The sequence below is a fragment of the Prosopis cineraria genome, unplaced genomic scaffold (assembly GCF_029017545.1).
Source record: "Prosopis cineraria cultivar Desert tree isolate PC_DT_omini unplaced genomic scaffold, ASM2901754v1 PC3, whole genome shotgun sequence".
NCBI classification, from domain to species: Eukaryota; Viridiplantae; Streptophyta; class Magnoliopsida; order Fabales; family Fabaceae; genus Prosopis; species Prosopis cineraria.
The window spans coordinates 47633860-47651440 of record NW_026555334.1 but is presented as its reverse complement, the minus strand read 5'-3'; the positions used below and the strand labels follow the sequence as shown (position 1 = coordinate 47651440).

The window sequence follows — 17581 nt, the reverse complement described above, 5'->3', positions numbered from 1 at the left end:
GCTTCTTAGCGTGGATGAGTCAATTCAACGCAATTAGGATGACACTCTACGCAATGCATGCAACAAATCAAATGATTGACACTAGATTATAAAAAGAAAAAAAGCTAGTCATAAATGTATCAACGTTATTGATAAAAAATTTATAACAATAAGTATACCAACTTTTTCAAGTCAGAGACGCCATTTCTTCAATTGATGCCAACTTTTTTCTCCGAAGTTCCTGTAGACAAGGAAGAGCAACTCATCATTCACATGATAATTCTCATGTCGAGACGAAAAGCATGTCTGTATAATTATTAGAAATAACTTAATGGAAATGTATAACAAGAAAGGGATCAATAGTTATGGCAAAAATTGCATTTCCTCACCTTAATAGAAATATGACAGACATGTAAATGTTGTTTGTTATATGAACATTAGAGCTGCTATTTAAGCTTTCACTTACCTTCGCATGACACAGGTTTGGATCTGGCGGTTCCATACTTTCTGAAATTGAAGGAATATAAAATTCATTGAGAACCTTAAATTGACTGAACAAAAAAGTGATTCATTTAATGTATCCATTTATACCAATTAAAACCTATTGAAGAAGGAAAACCATATATATACTTGTAGGTGGCTTTTCACATGATAGATGGTAAGGCCCTTGACTTTCATCAGGTTCAAGACACCCTTAGGAGCAGCCCCTGCATTAACATGATGAAATGAAGTGCAAACCTGAAGTATCACTGCCGGTGTGAAGGTCAGGAAGTACAAGAGTACGAAGAAGAAAACATTCTCCCTCTACCCCCAAGCTGATTGACTGCTTCCACAAAGGCCTCATGAAGTTCTGGAGTCCAACGCATTCTTGGCTTAGCTTGTGGTGCAGTTGACACAGCATTAACTTCTCCAGATGGTACATGCTGCTGCTGCAAAACCTGGGTCTCCTACATTGAGAGAATACGATATGTTTCCTTACTTTATACAATTTTTTTAACGCATAATAAAAGAAACCGGAGACTAAAAGTTAATTACGAGAAAACAAGGGATTCAAACAAGAATTACATGTACAAGGGAAAAGGCAAGAAACGATGAACTACGTACAATACCCAAAACCAAATGCCTATGGTGATGAAACAAACCATAAAAGGAATCAACAATCAAGCACCCAATGCACCTCACATATCATATCCATATCTGTTTTCTCTCCCTTCCACTGAAGTCCCAGCCTATTTGTGAGTGTGTAGTTATTGGCAAAAAAGGACATTGGAGGTAAGCTTAAGCCCTATAAGATCTTGCAGATCTCAATCACTTTGAGAAACAAACCTTTGGTTTTGAATCAGTTACATCATCACCACCAAGAAGCTGACTCCAATTCGGGTGCAGAGAATCATCGACTGATATAACTGGTCAACCCATTCCCCAAGATCAGTTTTTTCAGTATTGTCATTTGGTATGTAACAAGAACTACTTCCACCTGATCATTCTGGATAGAAACAATTTTAGGAAAATTAAGAATATCCTGAAGTGAATCTGGTCTCCAGGAAATTTCATTACTTTCCCGGGAATGTGGAATGAATGCTGTAGAATGCATTTCCGAACGGGAAAAAAGTGTTGATGGATGGAAAGGACCCGTTGTCAGTTAATTTATAAGCAGTGATGGGAGAATCATGATACTGTTTATCATGTTGTGAAACTAAGGAAAAAAGAGATGTCTTCAGGTCATTTAGCAGGAGTTGAGAACATGTATCCAACACTTCTGATATTGGGATTTGATGGAGCAGCTTGCATTAAGGCAGGATTTGCAGTCAGATCTTGGATGGTGGGTTGCTGAAAAGAAGCTGGGGGTGTCATATACTTGTCTTCAGGAGAATATGAAGAACGTGAAAAGATGAAAGCATGGCTATGAGGAAGCTTTAACTGACTGAGCTAGGTCAGACCTGATGAATTAACATGAAAAGTATGATGTGTGTTAGCAGCTCATCCGCTCATGCAAATTTTCTCTCTTACCAACAGAACCGAACAAAATGCACATTTACTAAGCCAATGCTGTCTAATTCCATTACCTCTATTCATTAGCATAAGCCTGTGCTCCTTTAAGGAGAAAATGGCTAAGTTGGCCATTGAAATGCCAGAAAGCAGATAAAAATATCGCTAGCAAGTTGAATATAAGCGTAACAATTCTGATAACTTGACAAGAACATCCACTTAACATACCAGAAAGAAAATATGAACTGCGAACAAATTGCTTTTTAAAAAAAACAGAGAGAGACACGAAACAATAATAGATGTACAACGTAACAACAGGGCAAAACTACCTATATATATAGAGTTGAGAAATAAGCGAGCTTGGTTCATATGGACTCGGCCCTTATGAGCGCAGCTCTTAAGGGCTCAAGCCCGATTTCCTTAAAACACTTAATTTTTCAAAGTCCGGCCCTTATATAAAGGGCTTAGGGCTAGGCCTATAAGCCCTTATTATTATCTTTTAGAATTTTTAAAAATTAAAATTTTTAATTATAATATTTTATATATTTTTTAAAAATACAAATTATAATGTTTAAAAATTTAAAATAAATAATAAAAATTTTGATTTTAAAGTATAAAAATATATTCTAAAGTTTAAATTCAATTTTAAAATTAAAAATATTTTATTTTTAAGAAAAAAATAAAAAAGGACCTAAAGGGGCTGTTCGAGCCTGAGCCCGTTTTTTCAGGGCCTATTGATACCGAGTTTAAAAGCCCAATTTTCTTAAAAAATATTATTTTTTTAAGTTTGAACCCTTATAAAAATGAACTTAGACGGGCGACTTTTTAGGTCCAGCCCTTATTTTTGACTTTACCTATATGGTGAGGGAGGCTACGCCCCTCGCCCAACTCTCTACCTCTTCCCATATTTCCATATGTTTATATGGATCTCCAAATTAAAAAGGCTTTAAAAAAGATAAAAAAAAAAGCTTAATATACCTAGATGCAATATATACATATACTTATGTAATATTCTTTCCTATTCTACTCATAAGATAGAGAAAAAATAGTTTTTGTTCTATTTATAAGTTATGTTATTAAAATTTTTATCATAATTTTTTTTTTATCCTTCATTAACAATTTACACATGTACATATTCTTTTTATTTAAAAGCATAAGACATTTTTTAGGTTAGATGTTAAAAAATAGGGAAAAACTTATATACTTAACATTATATACTTAATGTACTTGTTTTTAATTAAATTAATACACATGTATCTATTATAAATTATTTATTCTTTAATAAATTCTTGTTATTAATATTATTAACATATTAAAATTCATATGTCTTGACTTGATTGGTTAAAATTATTAAGTATATAAGGGTAAATATATAAGTCTTACCTTAAAAAATATAAAAAAATTTAATTTTTAATGTGTAATTAATAAGTTTTTTTCAAAAATACTTTTAATTAAATAAATCACTCAACCATTTACATTCAAAAGAGACATATTAAATAAAAACAAATATAAAAAATAATATTAATTTATTTATTTAGAGATATAATTCGATTAAATATGTCTCATATTTTTTAATAAAAGTAGAGAGAGAGAGAGAGAGTGTGTGTGTGTGGAGTAACCACTTACCATTTGCTATCAAAATATAAACAAACCATAAACTGACGAGTGGATCTAGTCGAAAGAAAGAACGGCTAAACAAGACCTGCTACGTTTCGAAGGCCATTCGCTAAGGAACAAACAAAGCATATGCCCAAACTATGAGTTGCTACGGAAGTAGATCTCGGTTCAAGAATATCAATTAGCTGAACTCCCAGGGCTACTATCTGATCACATGTTCTTCCCTATAGATTTATGGTCTGGACGTGGAGTCAGTGCAAGTAGAAATTAAGTGTGAAAGACTGGAGAGAAGGGGCGTGAGGGAAACGCCGCTGGCCAATTTCATGATGAGTGCCATTACTAGGGAAATTAGAATTCAGTTATCAATAAATTGGCTTAACATCTTCCAGACCACCGCCAACGTTGAAGGAAGAACATTGAACGGACGCAGTCAACCCCGTAAACCCCACTTAGAAACAAAAGAAGAAAATCATTTACAGCTTCGTTGTGGTTCAAACACATGACAAGTCAGTACCAGCAGGCCAAACTCTTCAATCATCAGGCTGAAGGAACTCACTAGAAAGATGCCCACTTTACCGAGCACTATTGTCAATTATTGAAGTGATTCAAGAAAGTACAGCAGAACGAATCAAAACTGATAAGGGAGTAAAATAAGATGTGAATATGTTCACGACGCGTCGAAATCTCAAGTATCTCAGTTGATGCAATGAAAAGCTATCATAAATAAGGGAGAGCACAAAAAAAAAATTAAAAAAATATCATATCTATTATTATTATTATTATCATGACTGCAATATATACAAAGAAAAATAATAACCATTTATAACATTATTTTATCAAATAATATTTTTCAATAATGACATGTCCCTCAATAATAGTATAATGAACAGTAATATAGTTTAAAAATATTCTAGATAGATAACATGCAGTGTCATCCAAAAAGCTCTCGAAGTAAGAGCACAGAAACGTTACTTATAATTGAGAATAACTAGCAATTGAATCTAAAAAAACTTAGAATCTGACCCAAAGGCAGACAGGTGGAGCCTATAGGAGTGCAGGGAGAGGACTGGGAACGATAATTTTAACGCGCACGTTTCGAGTTGGTCGTATCTCCAGAATGCAATCTTAGAAGCCAACACCGTCTGTCCCATGGTAAGGCCGAGAGGGCATACAAGGCTTTTAGCATTTGACTCTTTTAAGGCAAATTGGAAGCGAAATTCTGTATGGACAACAGGGAAAATACCAGGCACCACACTAGCGAAGAGAAGTGAAGGATGAATTAGAGCCGTCAGATTTGGATGGATGTTGTGCGATGGTATTTGGAATACCATTGCAAGTTGAGGAATTGAAAAGAAAACAAGTAGTATATAAAAAAGTGAGGCGCATGTTGGCTTTATTGTGATTGTTAAAGGCTACTAGCTAAATCGTAAATGTTCAGTGAAAACATCGACCTCCAATATGCCTTAATGACTGTCATTATCCTCATTTCTATTTGGGAAGCTTATTGTGCCATTTCCTTGTTTAACGTGTCAAAGTTTGGCTTCCGGAACTCACCAAGAAAATCAATGGAAATTCCGCTCCTCCCTCCCTCCCTCGCGAAGGTTCCTCTGTTCCCTGTCCCTGCTTCTTTTGTTCGTATTCATATGTTCCCAATTAAATACAGCCTCATAAATTTTTTTTATCTTGCTTCAAAACACCTTCCAAATATCGCATAAACTAGTTCTAAAAATTAAAATAGATACCAGACAGTATAATTAATTAGAAAAGAATGACAACAAAATATCTTCAAAATATATAAATCAACCTTATTATATGGTCAATTGTTTGTGATCCCTCATTAGACAAGCTAGAATTTTCCTCTCCTTATTGGATGGATTCATTTATTACATGGTCTATCTTCAACATAATGTATAATTTCTCTCTCTTTTTATTTCTCTCTCCCTTTTAATATTGTTCAACCGTTGCCCTCCTTTGCAACTCTCTATTAAAAAAAAAAACTCAAACACTCTGTCGTCTGTTCGGTTTTTGCCTATTCTTCTTTCATTTATTCGATCTCTTCCATTTGTCATGGGTGCAATTCTCATTTTGGTGTTCCATATCTTGCAACAGGTTTGATTCATTCTTTCTTGTGTTTCTTCTTGCTAGAATTTATATTTTTTTCCTTCTTCCTCCGTCAATTATCTTTCATCTTTCCATGATCTCTTCATTGCTTGCAGTGTGTATGATATCAGTAAGGGAAAAACAAATGGCTCATCTAAAAAAAAAGCATCACTTTGTACATCTCAACATTGCTAGATTCCCTCCATTCCTGAACTCAGTTAATTCTTCCTTGCTTTCTTATCTCGTTGTTATTTTACTTATGGACCTTAAAATTGAAACTCTTATCCTCACATTCATCTCTGCTTCCTCTCTTTTCATCTTTGTTTTTCTTTCTGAAACTGTCGTCTTTGCAATGCTTTCTACTCTGCATCTAGACCCAAAAAAGGTTTGAAATTGTAGGGAAATCCAACATTTGAATTAGGCCCATTAGTTGTCTTCATCAATTGGAAAAACAGAGCCACAAGCTTGATTGATGTGACATTTTCTATAACCCTAGATCAGCGGTGCTTCATCCCTACCAACGATGGGATTTCACTCCTTCCACCTCTTGATGAAAGAACAAGGTATATGTATTTTGCAATTTATTTGATTAATGTATTGGGAATCAATTTATTTTTCCATTTTTCATTTATTTTAATCTACTCTTTTCTTTCCACGAGAGCAATAAATTATAAAACGGGAGCGTTAATAGCCTACTTTGTCTATGGAATTTATTGTTTTATGATTTCTTGTGGTAAGCCTCTATAACAAGGAATCTCAACGGGAGGTGACAAGTCCAAGCCTAAAAAGTGCCGTCAAGAATGCAAGAGTTGTCATGTTGTGCGAATGGGTACTGTTTCCTCTGCTTTGGGTTGTTACTTGATTTTACTCAAAATTGCCTTTTTTTTCCTTGTGTTTGTTTTGATCCTATTGTGTTAGTTGGATTGATGGAAACTTCTTATTGTTTAGTAGAGACTTTGTGTTATAGAAAATTGGGCGCTTTAATTATCTTATATGACTCGAGGTTCTTAGGGGGTCAAGCTATTTTTTCATGGACAGGAACTTCCTCTTGCTGCTCACAGAATTTCATATCACAATTCATTGTGGGTAATCAAGAATGGCTTTGTACATTTCAATGTTGCTCGACTTTTCATCCTTTTCCTTCTCGAGTCCTTTATTGACTTATTTTCACTTCATCAAGAGCCTTGATGATAGGGAGACTACTAAGTTGTCTTTTGACTTTACTTGACTCCTTTTGTAAGTTGAAAGTTCCTTAAAGAACTAAATTCTTTAAATCTTGGTTGCAATATCAATAAGATCAACATATAATCTATTATAGGTTTATAGGCCATGTAAATTTCTATCTTCTATTATATTTAGTTTAAGTTATATCTAGCTATATAACTTGATTATGCTAACAGTAACATTGAAAGTTTTGGTGAAACTATTATATTTAGTTTAAGTTATATATAGCTGTATAATTTTATTATGCTAAGAGTAACATTGGAAGTTTTGGTAAAATTATTATACTTTATCACTAATTTACAACCATCACTTTAAATTTTTACAACTATAACTTCACATATTCAATAATTAAAAAAAATTAATATCTAATGTTAAAAGTTGAAATTACAATTGTAAAAAATTAAAGTAATAGTTATAAATTATTTTATTGATGTAATATTTGTTTAATATAAGCATTATTATTTCTGCACTCTAATTTTAAATTATATTTAGGTCTCCAAAGGAATCTAACAGTGGTTTTTAAATTTTATAAGACTTATTTATAAATAAGTCTACTCCACAGAACCTATATATAATTTTTTCCAAATTTTATCATATATTTAATTCATCACCTAGTTTGAAATTATTTTGAACTAAATTTTATGAATTATATTATGTAATTGCCTTCTCTTAATTGTAAGTTTTTTGGCCCAAAAATAACCACTTTCAATAGTCATTAAAAAAATAAAAAAATTAATCATTTAGTTCCTGTGGTTTTGACCCAGTTATAATTCAATCCTTAAGGTTTTGACTCAATTGTAAATCAGTCTTTAAACTATGCCTCTTGCAATTTGGTCCCTAAAATTTCAACCTCTTAAAAATTAAAAATATTTAGTTCACAATATTTTTAATTTTTATAATTTATTTTTTAAAATACAGGGACCAATATTTAAGAAGTTAAAATTTTAGGGATTAAATTATAAGAGGTAAAGTTCAAGGACTAATTTACAATTGAGTCAAAATTTTAGGGCTCAAAATATTTTTAATTTTTATAATTTTATTTTTTTAAAATATAGGTACCAATATTTAAGAGGCTAAAACTTCAGAAACTAAATTACAAAAGGCAAAGTGTAGGGATTGATTTACAATTGAGTCAAAACTTTAAAGACTGAGTTATAACGAGTCAAAATTTAAGGACTGAGTTCCAACTAAGTTAAAATTATAAAGACCAAATGATTAATTTTCTTTTAAAAAATTACAAACATCAATAGTTGAAGCCAAAAAAACACTAAAAAATCTAAATACAACATAATATATAGCTCACACAAAAAAGAAAAACAAAAAAAAAACAATCAAGAAAAAGAAACCAAACAACAGTCTAAAACAAAGAAAGCAACATCAACCAATTTCTTTTTTGTCCTATGAGAACAATAATAAAAAACAATAGGAATATTACTATTTGTCAACAAATAACCAAGCAACAAAAAAAGCAAAGAAGATGTAGCTTAAGAAGGCCATTTGAGATAATACATCTTTTTAGAACTCATCACTATAAAAAAGTTAACAGCTTCATTTTCTTGACTAGCTAGTAGCCACCAAAGAGAATTGAACACACTTGCTAGCTAGATTCAAAGGCAAATAAAATATCTTGCACTACTTCAAAACACTTCCAGTCATAATCCACATTCAACTTGCCAGTCGACATATGAAATAAAATTTCACAATCCATCACAACTAAAATCTGACTACAATCAAACTTACAAGCCACCGCTAGTCCTTCCAAGGCTGCTAAGCATTCAGTTTTGAGGGGAGAATCTGCAATCACATTCTTGCCAAGTCCACCCAAGAAGTGACCAAATTCATTCCTGCAGACAATGCCAATACCTGCAAAATTCAAGGAACTATTAAAAGAACCAGCAATATTAATTTTTATTTCCCCAGCCATAGGTTTGACCCAATGCGGCTTCCTGAAAACCTACCCATCTTCACTTCCCTGTTTCTTTTGCTTCCCAACAATTTTCAGATTCAGACATTCATCAACCATTTGAGTAGCAGACTCAACATCTCTTAATTGTAAGTTATTTGGAATTTAGTGTCCAATCAAAAAAGAGGTAAACAATTTTTTTTTCAAATTTATATAATTACACTGACTGTAATTCATCCCCTCGTCGGAATTTTTCACTTTCAATCATTGAACATTTTCAATGTCATTGGTTTAAATATAATTTAAAAGATGATGCAATCTATATTCGCTTTTTGCACATGAGACCATCATACGAAGCGAATTGATATTCCTAATGGAATTCATTGAAGAAAAAAAAAATACTAAAAAACAAGGAAAACTGAAGCGTCTATTTTTTTATGTAGCGCTTTTTTTTATCCTTTTATTATTAAAATCTTTCTAAAATATGTTAACATTTAATATTAAACTAAAGAAACTTCCTTCATAACTTGTCAGATGTTAAGTTATAAATGAGTAAAATATGAAATGCTTACGATTTTATTGAATTTATAGCTTCAAAATATTTATAGCCAGACTAACATTATATCATTCTTCCCATAACAAATTCTGAAGCAAATGTTCAGATATAAAAAAAGTTAGGCATGAACAGAAGTTATTTTGTCTTCAACAACAATGTTAAATTCTTATAATTGAATTGTTTTTAAAATACATTAATGAAATTAAAAAAAACAATTTTGTTTACTTTTTGGCAAAATATTTAAGTCATAGTTTTATCAATACAGTAAATCATTCCGATTACCATCAGAACTTTTGAATTAAATATCACTCTTCAACAAGTTGTTAAATCGTTAGCTTAATTTGTTTTAATTACAAATCCATGTAATGCACGAGATTAAGTCCAGCTGTATAATTTTATTATGCTATGAGTAGTATTGGAGGTTTAGGTTAGACTGGCTGTAACTTTATAAGTTATCAGTGTGATTATCATCTCTCCCTCATTGAAAATGACTCATTATCAAAATTTATTCATATATCTCCAACAATATATTCATATTTGTTCATGCAAAATGTTATATCCATCTTAATTAGTTATCTTCCATGCACAATAGTTAAATTGTTTTATTTATTCATTGAAATTATTTCAAATCTTCTATATAATTTAAATTATGAATGCACATAATTCATTTAAATTATCAATTGTAAAAGACTATATTTTCGTGGAAGAATAACATTAAAATCCCAAAACTCAAGATTTACAACAGTTAAATTCCTGACTAAATTTTTTGAAAAATTAATTGTAAATATTAATTTAAATAATTATAAATTTAGAATTTTAAACAGAAAATAAGACTTTTAAATTTAAAATATAATGTTCCGTTTGTAGTTGAAATTCTTGTTTGTAATTATTTGAATTAATATTTATAATTTATTTTTTTAAAAAAATTTATAATTAAACACCTTAAAGATCATTCATGAATGAACACCTTAAAGATTTATTTTGAATTTTGATACTTTTTTTTTCCCGTTCTAATCAGCTTTGGGGCTTTTTTTTTTATTCTCCCATATTTTTGTGACTTCAAATGAACACCTTAAAGATCATTTGTAAATGTGTTTTTAAAATATCTCTTGAAAAAAAATCTAATAACCCATTTACAACCTATTGCTTTTTTTCTTGAGATATTACTGAAGTTCTATTTTTTTTAGGGTACTTATTTTGTAACAGTCTTTAGCCTACCCCACCGAGGGTCTTTTAGACTGGATCCACCCATATCACTGCAGCGGAGGCCAACTTTCTTTAAAGTGGTGCTTGAGTTATTCTTCATCCCACCAAAGAGGTCTTTTGAAACTTTCCCAAACTTGAACCTCCAACCTTTATAACTTTAAGGAAGTTGAAGCTAAGTCTAATACCATTGGATCAAGTGCCAAACTTAGCCTCAACTTTCTTAAGGTGGTAGAGATTGGAGGTTCGAGTTTGGAAAAGTTTCAAAAGACCTCTTTAGTAGGGCGAGAAATAACTCAAGTATCACCTTGAGAAAAGCTAGCATCCGTTACAATGATGTGGGTGGGCTCAATTCAAAAAACCTCCGGTGGGGTAGGGTGAGGACTGTTACATAAAAAGGCATAAAAAGGCGCTTTTTATGTAACAGTTCTCACCCCACCCTCCTGGAGGTCTTTTGGACTGGAGCCTTAACTACTCGCGCAATGGGCCCAACTTTCCCCAAGGTAGTACTTGGAGTTATTTCTCACCCCATTCTCACTGGGGTCTTTTGGAACTTCCCCAAATTTGAACTTCCAACCTCTATCATCTTAAAAAAATTAAGGTTAAGTCTGGTACCATTGTTGACTCAATGATATCTAGTACTATTGTTGACTCAATAGTATCGGACTTAGCATCAACTTCCTTAAGGTGGTAAAGGTTTGAGGTTTGAGTTTGGGGAGGTTTCAAATGACTTTCGTGAGGGTGGGGTGAAAAATAACCCGAGTATCACCTTGGAGAAAGCCAACCTCCGCTATAGTGATGTGGGTGGGCCTAGTCTAAATAACTCTCGGGATGGTGGAGTAAAGGCTGTTACGTAAAAGGTTGTAGTGATGTGGGTGGGCCTAATTTGAAAGACCCTCGGGAGGGTGGGGTAAGGATTGTTACATAAAAGGCACCTTTTATGTAACAGCATAGCCCCTAGTCCCTTATGCTGGCAAATGTGGTGTTGGCATGTGTCCCCTCACAAGCCCACGTGCAACTTTTCCATTGCAGTACATGGGTTATTTCTCAACCCATCAAATAGATCTTTTGAAACTTTTCTAGAGATTGAGTCCCAACCTTTCCTACCTTAATGAAGTTATAAGAGCTTGATTAAAATAAAATAAATTACAAACATCTAATTTAAAATTAAATAAATCTGTGATAACATGTAAGTATATTTAAGGGAGGGAGGGAGGAGGGAGGGTCTATATTTATTAATTAATAAATAATTATTTATTAAAATATGATTTTTATGCCAACATTAATTCCAGACCCAACCCCTCCCAAACCCCCCAACGCTCCTATCCCCAATACCTCGCTTTCCCAACGACGATCACCACGATTGCAAGATGGTAATGAGTAATAACCCAAATAGGTGATAGTTAAATTGTAAATAAAAGCTGCAACATATATATCTCTGAATTTAATTTCTAGTTTGGTAACAAGCAGTGCCAAACTGATGAAGGAGGTAGAATACGAAATAGGCGCAACGGCCAAAAGAATTATAGAAGCATAAGAAAGACAAGTACAAAGAGAAATCGTCTGTTTTCCATATCAACAAAAAATCATCAGAAAAATCCAAAACCAACCACACGCGTCAACAAAAAAAATCAATAGATCCAACCAACAAATTCAAACACATTCCTCTACCCCTCTTCCGATCGAAAGAAACTATCGTTGCCGAAGTCTGTCGCATTGCATCTTCTCCGTTGCCATTGAAGCCCATCACCATCGCCGTTCCTTTCTCACTGCTGTCGTTCTTCTCATCGTTCGTGCCCATTGATCTGCTCGCCTCGTCGATCTACTCACCGTTCGCATCATTCGTGTTGGGTGCAGTTCTGCTGCTCGCCGTTCGTTTCTCTCCATTCATCAGAGTCGCTCACCGTCGACCTCATGAAAAAAGCAGCCATTCTTCGCGATAGATGAACAGTTCCACCGGCACAATTTCAGATAATTTGATAAGGGTAAATATTTTTTTTACCATAAAATTAATTGACAGCGAGGTTTTTAAGGATTAAAAAATAATTTTTTAATTTTATGATATTTATTTATTATTTGTATATTTTGAAGATTTTTTTTATTGTTTTTCTCTCATTAATTAAAGCGTTTAATTAAAAAAATTTTACCAACCGCCCCCGAGCCTATTCCCCCTGCTATCTCATTATTCCTCATTTTTTTAACAATTTCTTCAAGTAACGGATGGACGTGAAGTTTCAGCCACGTAATATTTGTTGGATGTTCCTTAAGAGAACATTTAAATTACATTTAAACTATATTTTTTATCAAGTCTAAAACAAATAACTGTGTGTTTGGATTACCACAAATAATCAATTTTTGAGTTAAAAAAATTAATTTTTTCACAAAATTATTCAAACACCAATTTTTTGTAGTTATTGATTATCGAGAGAAAAATTAATTATTTCACTAAGCTGCCTCATTGAGCTACTAAAATCAGCTGTACCGTTATAACAACAACAACAACAATATGTTAGAAATTTTACTTACCCATAATACCCTGTCTCATATTCTCATTCTCTTTTTTGGATCAACCTCAAGTTTATGTTTTTCGTCTCCCCTATCTTGCTATCCCGTGCTCTCCATCTCAAACGAAACCTCATCACATCTACCGTCGTTGTCACCGTCCTCCATCTCCGACTATAGCCAGCGGCAACAATCTCCGTGTGCTCTCTCCCACGTGCTCTATCTGGTGTGTGCTTGTTCTTCGCCTGAGTCGTTGTCCGCCTATCGTCAATCGTCGTTCACCATCTCCAAAGTACGGCAAGCTCTGGCCAAGTCAAGGATAATGAGGTGGTCGAGAAGGAGCTAGATTATGGAGGAAGGCAGGTGGATGGTAAGGATGATGGTGCCGCCGTTGTGAGCGATGTCATGGACTTCTTAATGATGCTGTGAGGGCTGGCGGAGTCTAGACTGGAAGTGGGCTCATCGACAAATAGAAGGGATGGTCCGTGGATGATGCTGACACCGATGGACACTCGACATCTCTCTCCGCCAGATACTCCTCTCATTCCTTCACATCCAATATATGTGTTTCGAGTTGACTGCATCATCAACGTACAGTCGGTGCCAAAGTTTAGAACACAGTGTTTAGTTGCTAAGTTTGACTTCTCCAACATTACATTATAATTATAATTATTTTATATAAAAATTTTGAAAAAAATATGATATACATGAAATTTACTTTTATTTCTTATACATTATACTCATTTTAATTATTTTCATAACTATTAAGGATTAAAATTTTTAGGGCCAAATGATGAATTCATATTGCTTAATTGCTAGCGTGCTACCTATTTCTCAATTAAATTGTTAATATTAATATAATTTAAACTTTTGTAATTAATCAAATATATAATTAAATAATATATTTTACTTCTTAAATAAATTTTAACAAATTTAATAATATTTTATATAAATTTATCAATAATTTAATTTTAAAAAGTAATGTTATTTATGGTAATTTGTACAGTTAAAATTGATTCTCACTCAATTATCTGAACATCTTTAATTTTATTAAAATCAATTTTAAAAAAATAATATCCAAACAGATTGGGTTATGATATAATTAATTATAATAAAAATTAATTATATTAATTAATTATATCTAATTGAAATTCAAATAGGCTCTAATTGAATCTCCAAATATGTTTTTACTAAATTAAATTAAAAACCTAATACACACGTAGCAGTAATCTCAATTAATGCAGCATTTTTGGAATTGTGTGTTGGAATCACTCTTAGCCAATAAAAAAAAGTGTACGAAACTATGAGAAAACAGAAATAAAAAATAGTTCTGCCAAGAGCCATTCAACCCCTACAGGGTCGATGAATCTTTTCATCTGGCTATCACACTTCAACAGTGAAAGGAATTTCAATCTGATGAGTTTAACAGGTCTTTTTGCGCTTTTGTTTTGCTGCTTATAATTTCAAGGGAGGACGATGTGGAGATATCAAAAGAATTAATTAATTTAAGTTAGATTTTAAATATTAAATTTTAAAAATTTGTACCTTAATTTTTTAATTTTACACATTTATTGTGATAAATTTATAACTTATATTTTAAATTTTAATAAATTTTTTATTTTTCAACCATATTAAAATTTAAAAAATAAGTTATAAATTCATCAATACACAATTATAAAATTAAGAGATTGAGTTATAAATTTATAAAGTTTGACACTCGGGACCTAACTTAAATTAATTGATCTTTTTCGAACCTTTTTGTCATTCTCTTGAATTTCAATCCTTACTTGCCAATCACGCAAAAGCAAGGAGATATAAGACACTGCCTCTGTCCTTATATATAAAGTATTTTCTAAAAGTTTATTTTATTTTTAAATGTAAAGAGTGACAATGATATTTTTAAGTAATTAGATAATTTTATCCTTATTTTAAAAAATGAGATGGATAATTAATTATATATTTTTCCTACAACTATCATGATATTATTAGGGATAAAACTAAAAAATTATTGTATTTTTATGTGAGTTTAATTAAATAAGAAACTTTTATTAGTATGCCAGATTCAGTTAAAAGCACTTTATATATAAGAACAAAGGGAGTATTTATGTAAGTGATGAAGTGCATCTTAAACAATAATTAAAAAATCAGACTGAATTGAACAATCAAATAGGTCACGCTAATGGCTCGGTTGAGTTGAAGAAACCATTGGGAGTTGAGCTAGATTGGCTTGCTTTAGATCGATGGTCGAATTGAGAATCGAGATCAAGCCCAAAACTGAATTTGATTTTCAAAAGTTGGACTGTTTAAAAAATGCCCTTTTTCTTTTTCTTTTTATTTTTTTTAAATTTTTTTAATCATTTAATATTATGTTGTATCATTTGGCTTATTAAATCATAATAAAATTAAAATGTTTGGTTTTATTTTTAAATTAAGTAATAATTTTATATTTATTTATTATATTTAAATTATTATTATATATATTTTTTTAATTTAATTATTATATCATCAATTTAATTTAACTTAATTAAATTATTACTGTTAATCTTTTCAGTCGTTGCATTCTTAAAAATATTGATCTTAAATTAAAACCAAACAATACACTATGGACCATGGAGTTTTGGGCCTAAATCTTAGGATGGAACGAGCTAGCTGCTTGGATGGGGACAGTTGACATTGGAGCATGGGCTGTGCCCAATTGCTCATCGACCGAGTAGGCGAGTCATTCGGAAACCGTTACTGTGTGTGCCTTGTTCCCTATAATCAAGGATCTCCAATACACCGACTCGAAGCGAAACCAGTTGCTTGATCCAACAGAGACTGATGGCTGCAGGAGAATCAGCCTGCGAATCCTTGGCAACGGTGGCCGACAAAGCTCCGATCACTGCTGAGAGGAATGTCCGCGTCGACTTCTTAGACATCCATCTCCCCAAACCCTGTAATCTTCTTCTCTTTCAATTTCGGTTTCAGACTCGACAAATTTTGATGATTTTGAACCATTTACTGCTGGCTTCTCTCTGTACTTCCAGATTTGCCTCGGGCCTTGGTTGCTCCTGATTCTGAGAACGTCAATGGCACCTGGGGCCACAGGCATAATAACATGTCCGTGCTTCAGCAGCACGTCGCCTTCTTCGACCTCGACAACGATGGCATCATCTACCCCTGGGAGACGTTCCGAGGTAATCACGCAGGCATCACCTTCTCGTCCTCCTCATCCAGCCCGACGATCGAATTGGTTAATTGATTTGATTTCTGTCTCTGCGATGCTTGTTTATCGCAAATTCGGATGTCCCTTGAATTTGATTACGGTTTTCCATCCTTGTGCAGCACTTGGCTCGGTTGGGTTTAATGTGATTTCTTCCCTGTTATTAACGTTTTTCATACACGCAGCTATGAGTTATCCTACTCTTCCGGTGAGAATCAGTGTTTTCACATGAATCTTAGTCTGTGATGATGTATTTTCAATTCAGTTATTATTGTTTATATAATGTAACCTCAATTGAGCATGCTTTGTCATAGACATGGCTACCTTCGCCTTTCTTCCCAATTTACATGCGAAACATACACAGGGGGAAACACGGAGGCGACACGGGGAGTTATGACACCGAGGGAAGGTAAGAAGTAAGAACTAGAGAATGACATGGGCTTGCTATTTCGAGTCTAGCAACATAAAAAATAGTGCAGGTTCATCCCGGCAAATTTGGAGATCATGTTCAGCAAGTATGCACGCAAGGTGCCTGATAAATTGACGCTGAGGGAGATCTGGCACATGACCCAGGCCAACAGTGTTGCATATGACTTCTTTGGCTGGTGGGTCCCATCTCTGCAAGTACGATTTTGTATCTGGCCTGGGGAATTTAAAGTAGTTGGGATGTGTATTGCAGGGCAATGAGTAAATTGGAGTGGGGAGCTCTGTATGTTTTGGCCAGAGATGGAGAAGGGTTCTTATCAAAAGAAGCCGTGAGGCGCTGTTTTGATGGCAGCTTATTCGAGTATTGCGCTCGCATGCACAAGGGAGCCGCCGCCGCAAAGACGCTTTGACATCACCATAGTGTTGTTATTTTCACGGATGTGAATATTGTGGCTCGGAGACCAGCAACTTGGTTATTATTCCAAATCTAGCCAACTATCTCACTGGCTTGCTTCAGCCCCTAAAGCAAGGACCATGGCTGGATGGCCTCGCTGCAATGATTTAAGTTTTAGACCATTACTTGCATAGTTAGTTATTGTTAAATAAATTGTGATTCATAACATCGCATAAAAAGAAGGGGAAAAAAAATTCTGCTTTTTTTGCCGCGCAGGAGGTAGTTAGTTAAATTTCGACAAAATAAATCATATAAATGCTAATGAACCGACACAAGTAGGGACGTATTGATTTTGAATTGACGAAAGGACGATAAAACTGCACTGGTTGATTCGACCAGAAAATTAATGGATTGATGGTCGATGGCCAATGAGCAACCAGTTCAAATGGGTCGTAGTTGTATCGATAGGATATTGTAATTTTTTTT

At 33.3% G+C, this 17581-nt stretch overlaps 1 protein-coding gene and 1 pseudogene across 1 annotated transcript; one reads left to right on the top strand and one right to left on the bottom strand.

Moving 5' to 3' along the window:
- Positions 1–166: 166 nt before the first annotated feature.
- On the bottom strand, positions 167–12372 carry LOC129305668 (protein PHR1-LIKE 1-like; annotated as a pseudogene).
- A 3421-nt stretch (positions 12373–15793) lies between these two features.
- LOC129306553 (peroxygenase-like) lies at positions 15794–17358 on the top strand. The gene is made up of 6 exons (XM_054947216.1): positions 15794–16008; positions 16100–16249; positions 16398–16483; positions 16590–16684; positions 16755–16880; positions 16955–17358. Exons 1-6 carry the CDS (start codon positions 15894–15896, stop codon positions 17109–17111), a joined length of 729 nt encoding a protein of 242 aa, XP_054803191.1. The 5' UTR covers positions 15794–15893; the 3' UTR covers positions 17112–17358.
- The last annotated feature ends 223 nt before the right edge of the window (positions 17359–17581 follow it).